The following is an 8,472-nucleotide window of genomic DNA, read 5'->3' as shown; positions in this document are numbered from 1 at the left end:
GTACATTTTCCACCTGCAGGTTGGCTTGTTTTGTTCAGTTTTACTTTGAGTGTTTGAGGTTATCGTTTCGACGTAACAGCTAAACCCACGGCTTCCTTTCTCGTAAAACCAAAACAAAAACCCTTCTTTTATTCAGATGCCCTCTACCTGTGCTGAATGGGGAAGCCAGCTATATAAAGTCCGTGATTCTGTGTGGGTTCAAACACATTTCAAAGCTTCGGGATCTTGAAAGGTTTCGCTCTGCTTCCTGAAGGCCCGAGCTCCGCTCCCGCAGCGCCATGGCTGGCTTTGGGTTCCCGAGGCGCGGGGCTCCGGGGCACCTGCCCCCCAGGACCTGGCCCTGCACCGCGCTGCTTTCTCTTCTTTTCATCCCTGTCTTCTCCAAAGGTGAGTGACCACGAAGGTGGAGGAGGTGTTTCTCCCGCCCGGCTTTCATTTCTTCCCGCAGTCAAGGGCAGTGATTTCTAGCAAAGCCAGAAGCTGCAGGTAACCCTGCAACCTCCAGGCTCTGCGGTCCACGCTGGGTAGGGCACAGCGGGCGGCAGCGCACGAGCGCAGGTGCAGCCCATCGCAGCGTGCCAGGCACTGCAGAGGATGAAGAAATTCCTCTGAGTTGGTTTTTCATGCACTTCGGTAAGACGGAAGGGAAATACTGTAAAGTTAATGAAGTGGTTTAAGAGAGAAAAGATATCTGCAGTCCTGAACACATCTGAGCTTGGAATCAGGACAAGCTAGGATTTTTCTTAAAAACAAAACAAAACAACAACACACACACACACACACACACACACACACACACACACAACACACTAATTGGAGTAAAATCATGGAAAGTTTCTTCTTCCCTGCCCAACTCAAGGTTTTAAGGCCCTCAAATTCAATTTTATAAACCAATTAGCCAGCTTGTTTAAAATTCAAGCCTTCTTTACTCTAGTCAAGATTTTGAGGTCCTCTTAATCAACTCTGTAAACTACTTAGCTAACTTAAAAATGAAAGCAGTTTGAAACGGTAAAACAAAAAAAGGAATCAAGCCATCGGCCTTGCATAAGATACTTAAGGGCTGCCTGAGCTACCTACCTGTGGACTTCAGAAGCGGATTCTCCAGTTTTCAGAGGAGCTAAAGCTCCTTAGAGGCCGAAACCAGGTTTGTTACGCGGTGTAGAGTGATGAGCGTTCCCACTAAATTTCAATCTTATCTCTCGCTAGACCTTCTCGCTAAGAAACCATGTAGTTTGTATAGAGTCGAAGATGTTTAACGATTTAATTTTTACTGAATTAGAAATACTCATATGCCTTTCATTATTTCACATTAAAGATTAAATACCCTTAGAAATATTCAAATTTCCTTTTGAGGGCATTTATCTCAAACTGTCACTGAAATCTTCCCATGGTGGACACTGGGAAACGGGAATGTGACCGGACTTAGGAGTGATCATTGGGAACTTGCCTGGGATGGGGCAGGAAACTTGGTCTTCTTTCGGCTTAGAGTCAACTCACTAATGATTACCGACTGTCCATTTGGGCAGGATATAATGGCTGCTCTCAAGGCACAACAAACTGGAGGAGGTGTTATTAATAAGTGCACAAAAAAGTTTAATACAGAGCTTTATTACAGAACTTAATTTCTGTAATCAAGTTATGCAGTGCAGAGGGTGTTCAGAGGGCATCTCTGATAGATGAAGATGAAGGCTGAGGAAGGAGACTAGTGTCTGTCTAATCAAGGCTGCTGGAATACCTATGGCAATGACTGCTGCTATATTGCTGTCTCTTCTGAGGACGGATGTTGTCCAGTACAAATTCCTGGGGAAAAAGACTAGCACCTTCAATACCGAGTAATGTATACACAGGAAGCGGTATCCTGGAATCTCAGACTGGAATGATAGGGTGGGATTGGATCATGAAGGCTATGAAATGTTATTTACATTATTTGTTTTTGTAGTAAGTGCTATGCAAGCATCAAAAATTTTGGACAGAACACTGGCCAGGGCGGCTCAGTCAGTTGGGAATTGTTCCGTGCATGCACTGAAGGGTTGCTGGTTCAATTCCCAGTCAGGGCACATGCTCGGGTTGAGAGATCCCCAGTAAGAGGTGTGCAGGAGGCAGCTGATCGATGTTTCACTCTCTCTCCCTCCCTCTCCTTTCCTCTCTCTTTCAAAAAATAAATCACTACAAAATCTTTTTAAAAAGTTTGAGCAGAATGAGTGACATGATGGTTCAATCCAAGTTTTGGATATCACTTGTATGATTGTATGAAGAGCTGGCCTCTCTTATCCTGTAGAAACCAGAGAGAAAAAGAGCACCCCGTGAGGATGCTTAAGTGAGGAGAGAGGGTGGCGGAAGGTGTGGTGGCAGTGGCAGGAAAAGCCCACAGAAGTTAACAGCAGGGATGCCTCAGCCCGGAGAGGAAACGACCCGGTGCCCTCTGCTCTGTGGCTTTCTTCATCTATAGCTTCCCTCATTCTATGATAGTAATGTCAGGGAAGGGGGTGGCCGATACAGTGAGCCAACGTGCAGCTACTCACGGGTAATCGAGGTACAGGGCCAGGGAAATGTAGGCAAAAGTTTTTGAGGGGTGCTTAAAGATATAAGGCAATATTCTGTACCTCAGCCTCCAACATTTGCTCTACTGCTCATAGTTCCTGAACTGTAGTCCCTCTGGTTGTATTATAATCTTAGAATGCCAGAGTTGGAAGGCACTCTGATACCATCTAACCATCCCCTTTTCCTACATGTGAGGGAAAATGAAGTCCATAGGGGAGGCGTGACAAATCATGTATTTCATGGAAGAGCCAGGTCTTCCGTTTGTCACATCAATGTTCTTTCTGGCACAACCAACTGCCTTAAAAAAAAAAACTATTTTCCAATAAGAAACACCCTTTAAAAATATGTATTTTTATTGATTTCAGAGAGGAAGGGAAAGGGAGAGAGAGATAAAAAAAACATCAATGATGAGAAAGAATCATTGACTGGCTGCCTCTTGCACGCCCCACACTGGGGATCAAGCCTGCAACCCAGGCATGTGCCCTTGACCGGAATGGGACCCTTCAGTTCCCAGGCCAACATAGGTACCCTGTCAGTCCTCAGTCCTCTATTCACTGAGCCAAATCAGCCAGGGCCAATAAGAAACACCTTTGTGGAGAGTAGCTGGAAGATAGCTGAGAGATAGAGGGAAAGGGGGGGGGGGCGGTGGAAAAGGGAAGGGATAGCGGGTAGTGATGGGCTGGTTTAAGGGGAAGAGAATAACCGAAAGCTAATGGGAGGGTGCCTATCAAAGAGAAATCTTCTCTGGCTTTTACCTGGGCCTGGTGGTGGGTGAACATGGGTTCACAGAGTTTCTTTGGTTTTTCCATGTTAGGGATGCAGGTGACCCAGCCTGCAGTGGTGCTGGCCAGCAGCCGGGGTGTAGCCAGCTTTGTGTGTGAGTATGAATCTTCAGGCAAAGCTGCCGAGGTCCGGGTGACAGTGCTGCGGAAGGTTGGCAGCCAGATGACTGAAGTCTGCGCCACAACGTACATGGTGGAGAAGGAGTTGACCTTCCTAGATGATTCCACCTGCACTGGCACTTCCAGTGGAAACAAAGTGAACCTCACCATCCAAGGGCTGACGGCCATGGACATGGGCCTCTACATCTGCAAGGTGGAGCTCCTGTACCCACCTCCCTACTATGTGGGCATGGGCAATGGAACCCAGATTTATGTCATTGGTGAGCAAAGCCATATCACTACCCTACCACCTTTTGCACTGCTGTCTTCTTTGCATGAAAATAGGTTCGCTCCTTAATGTCAGGTGGTTCATTTTATAGGATTGTGAAAGTTCTCTTTAAGAGTTCTCTGGCATACTACCTGGTAGCCTTTTTGATAGCCTGGGTGGCAACCCAAACAGCATTCTGACTATAAACTAAAATGCGTTGGAGAAGGTCTTCTTTCCATTGGCAGGATGGGGCACTCACTCCGGAATGATAACCATCATCCAGTTTACTCTTATGCCTCTGATATGACACTCCTGGGGCAGTAGCCCCAGTAGTTGGACTTAATCGATGGGTAGCCCTATTATTAAAGTCTGGAAGCTCAAATTTCTTCAGCTTTTCATCAATGGAAGTGAGGCCCTAATGTTTAAAGAGTGGCTCAGGGAGGTTCTGCTTTGCTTTCTGTTGCAGATCCAGAACCATGCCCGGATTCTGATTTCCTCCTCTGGATCCTTGCAGCAGTTAGTTCGGGGTTATTTTTTTACAGTTTCCTCATCACAGCTGTTTCTTTGAGCAAAATGGTGAGTGTGATGCTGACAACGCACCAATTTGGATGGGGATGCCTTTAGTGATAGCAACTGACCAGACGACGCTTTTCGTTTTCTTGAGATGAAGCAATAAATGAGGAAGGCGAAGGACAGTGGTAAAGAGCACACTAGAACCCAAGGCATTGGCCTTTGAGGTTTCAGGATGAGTAATATTTTAGATGAGTGTATTTGACATCGAATGTTTGTGTGCTTCTGAAGAAGGTTTCAGTTTGAGTAACCGTTTGAACAACATGGGGCAGTTGTTTTGCTCTTTATCTTCATGACAATGTGCTTTGGTTAATAACCCTGAAACCCAAGATTAAGGTGAGCAAAATGCCGCTAGAGAGGACCATCCATCTGGATGAATTTCACTCTCTCCCTTAACATCCCTCTCCTTCACCAGGAAGCCATCTCTCTGTGAACCCAACTTGTGTCTTCCTTGTCCACACTGTAGCTGTCCCCATAACACATCTCTAGGGCTCTCTGTTTCCCAGTCAGCTTAACTGGGAAACTTTGGGAAGTCTTGACCTCCCTCCCTTCCAGCCCAGCAAAAGTGAACCCCGTTTTTTATTTACCACAATTTGTTGGTAGAAGAGAAGGTATGGAATCTGGCCCCCTATCAGGATTTCTTTCTGACAGTCATTTTCAGCACACCGCTGCCTACGGCTGGCTTTGTCACAAACTTCTCCCTCTCTTTCCTCCCTACTCCTGCTCTCCCTCCCTCCACCATTCTCTTTCTCTCCCTGCCTTCCTCTCTGCCTACTTCCCCCTTCCTCCCCCTCCCCTTTCTCTCTCTCCTAAAACCCTCTCTCAACCTCTTCTGTTGCTGTAGTTTCTTCCTACTTCATTTGCTACAAATCACCTCACAGAATAGTATGCTGGACCTGGAGCTTAATTTACTAGATGATAAAAACTGGGAACTGATGTGGACAGACAGAAAGTAATAAAAAGTATATGAGGACTAGAAATGAGAAATACAGCTCTCAACCAGAATAACTAAAGTTCATTATCTTATCAAACTCGTTCCCCCACAGACAACATCCAGTCACTTATCATACACATTTGGGGTGTTTTTTTCTGAAGCTTTCTCAAAATCTTTTTCTTCTATCTTTCAGTCAGGGAAAATAATTGCTATTTTGCATTCATAGCACATAGTTATTTATCTAAACTGAGTTTTAATGGCTCAATCAAGAAAATCTCCCGAGGCTTATAATTCTGTATGCTGTGAACATTCATTTTTCAACAGGGGAGGAACCCGATAGTTGCTGAGTCCTATTATGGTTAGAAGTGACTTCTGTATTCCTCAAGAATAACTACTGTTTCTTGTTCTGTTTGGCAGCTAAAGAAAAGAAGTCCTCTTACTACAGGGGTCTATGTGAAAATGCCCCCCACTGAGCCAGAATGTGAAAAGCAATTTCAGCCGTATTTTATTCCCATCAATTGAGAGACCATTACGAAGAGGAAGACCATTTTCTGATTTCTAAGAGCTGAGGCAATTCCACCTTTTTGCTATCCAGTTATTTTCATTTATTTGTGTACTTTGGGGGGATTCATCTCTCTTTAATGTAAAGCTGGATGCAGAACCCACATTAGGTATACTACAATTTAAAGCAAAGGAGCAGAAAAACAGAGCCAGGATGTTTCTGTCACATCAGATCCAATTTTAGTAAAAGCATCACTTGGGAGCAATATGCAGATGCAGCATTATGATGTGGAATCAAGGAAGTAAGTTAAGGGATGGTACAGTCCTGGGAAAGCAAAGGATTTCCATGTGAGACGTTTCTAGCTGAAATGATATTTTCAAGTTAAGTTTTTAATGCTGTGGTATTTTTCCTAACAGGTGTATAATTAAATGAATAGTTTAAGAATATTCACATGGCTATATTTGAGCCAGTGATTCCAAGGGTTGTATTGTACCAATATGTATTTTTTATTTGCTAGTAATGTGCATGGGGGCCACACGTGCTTTTGTGTACTTGCTGATAGTTTGAATATAAACACTATATGGCAGTGTCTTCCCACCGTGAGTTCAGGGGAAGCTTGGTGAAGGGGCTCAGGACACTAATACACCAGATAGAATATAAGATCACCTACTAACTAGCCTGGAAACTGGATACGGTCATAGCAGATTCTTGCAGACATGTTGGGCTGAATTGGTGTTGACATGTGCTTTGGGCTTTTATGCCAGCTCCTTTTAATGGTTTTCAGGAAACCAGAGTTAACTTGATAGAACACCACTGTCGAGAAAATGGCTCATTCCGGGAGTTCTATGGGTATGAGCTTCAAGGGAGCTCCAGTTATACGCACGGTTAATGCCATGGACAGAACAAAGAAGCAGGTAGCAGAATGGGGTGCATTAAGGGTTCTGAAAACTAACACTGTTGGTGTTTTTTAACTCAATATTTTCCATGAAAATGCAACAACATGTATAATATTTTTAATTAAATAAAATCTGTGGTGGTCGTTTTTCAGAGTTGTTCTTATTTTCCTTGTATTTGAGTATTCTGTTTGAATTTGCTTTTGATTGATTGATTCAGCAGTAGGTGGGGCCTCCAATATTAGACATACTGGGAACAAAATGAAAAAAAAAATTCTAAAGGGCAAATGCTTCAAGAGTTAGCTATCTACTAGCCCATTACCTGTAAGCCATTCTTGGAAGAATTCAGCCCCGGTCCTTTTGATTTCTTCACAACTATTTGAGATATTAAGTGGGCTACCACAGGTATAGCAGTTCTTGATAAATCACACTGCACTCTCTTTAGCACAGGGTTTTCACCTCTTCTTTCTTACCCACAGCTTTCTCAACTCTACTGGGCCACCCATTACAGTTGTCATGGCAACTCCAGTGTTGTCAACCATGCCCCTTGCAGCCACTTTGATCTGCTTCCATGACAAACAGAATTTTTCCTTGAAGCTTCCAAATGAACTATTTCACAAATGTGGGGAAAACATACCTGTGTTACTACTATCAGCTAGCAGGCCTGGCCCACTGAGCCTTCTGTGATTCTTGGTTAACCAATTGTAGCCTCAGCCTGCTTGGTTTCCACACAAGGTTTCTCATTCTTGACCTCCACATCCTGTTTTTGTCTTGTGAAATGTTTCTCAGTGTGGCCAGGGACCACCAGTAACTGAACAAACTTGCTAAAAATACTGATTTAAGTGCTTAACTTCAGATGCACTGAATCAGAAACTTAGGCATTGGAGCCAGGAGTTTGAGAATCACTGTTTAGGCATTTCGTTCCTCTCTCTCTCTCTCCAACAAGTGCTAACAAACAAATGAGACAGCACATAGTGAGCATTCCATACGTTCCATAAAGAGTGTTAAATAAAAATGAATAGGTCTTTCAATATATGGTAATAGCAATTATCTAGAATGAGCTCCTACTCTGTTGAGGTTAACTCTTGCTCTCTTGGCTTTTGGTTGGAAGCCATAAAGAAACACACAATTTAGGAGCCCCCAATAGATAGTATGATATCATTTCTGTTCCTCCAAATGTCTTTAGAGAGATCGTTCTTTTTTATAGTTGATGGCCAATCTAAATGATAGAGAGGGCCTCTCAGGTATATTTCAGACACCATTAGATGATGGACTACTTATTTAAGCTTAGTATCTCCTATACTATTACTTGAAATTCTACTATTAGCTATTCATTGAGTTAAGCATTATCCTCTTCAGTCTCAAAAAAGTAAAGTACTCTTTATCTCAAAAATTTTCCCTATGGCAGAAGAATGGGCAAGAAAGAGTATGTCCTGAGATTCCATTGAAAGAGGAGAAAGAAAATATGGGGTGAGGGCATCTGGTCCCTAGATGAAAGCCCCTTCTAATTCCCAGTTTGTTTAAAAGGGTGTATTACAGGTCCTTTGCCTGCAATACTCAGAGATTCATTGCCCCCCAAATCATTGCCCCCAACTGTTTCATGGCATTCCAACCTTCATCACTATCTCCATCTCTGTGATCAGGGTTCTGCAAAGACCCAAAGATTCTGCTCATTTACGTGGGGCTTGGTCTACAATGGAGGGGGAGTCTGGGCACTATAACCTTTCTCACTGGAACCACTGGTCCCAGGTAGGAATGTGGATGACAAGGGAAGCAGGATAGAGCTACCTGGGTCAGCCCCAACTCCTATCAGTTCCCAGCATATACCTCTGCTCATCTTCCTTTTCTTTCAACATGGTACTCCCATTTCTGCTACTTCTTGT

The 8,472-nt window shown here is 43.7% G+C and overlaps 1 protein-coding gene across 1 annotated transcript; it reads left to right on the top strand.

Moving 5' to 3' along the window:
- The first annotated feature begins 231 nt into the window (after window positions 1-231).
- On the top strand, window positions 232-5,716 carry CTLA4 (cytotoxic T-lymphocyte associated protein 4). Its single transcript, XM_008146435.3, has 4 exons — window positions 232-387; window positions 3,356-3,703; window positions 4,157-4,266; window positions 5,612-5,716. Exons 1-4 carry the CDS (start codon window positions 279-281, stop codon window positions 5,714-5,716), a joined length of 672 nt encoding a protein of 223 aa, XP_008144657.1. The 5' UTR covers window positions 232-278.
- The last annotated feature ends 2,756 nt before the right edge of the window (window positions 5,717-8,472 follow it).

Source organism: Eptesicus fuscus, chromosome 11, assembly GCF_027574615.1.
Source record: "Eptesicus fuscus isolate TK198812 chromosome 11, DD_ASM_mEF_20220401, whole genome shotgun sequence".
Classification (NCBI taxonomy): Eukaryota; Metazoa; Chordata; class Mammalia; order Chiroptera; family Vespertilionidae; genus Eptesicus; species Eptesicus fuscus.
This window is presented reverse-complemented; position numbering and strand designations above follow the sequence as displayed.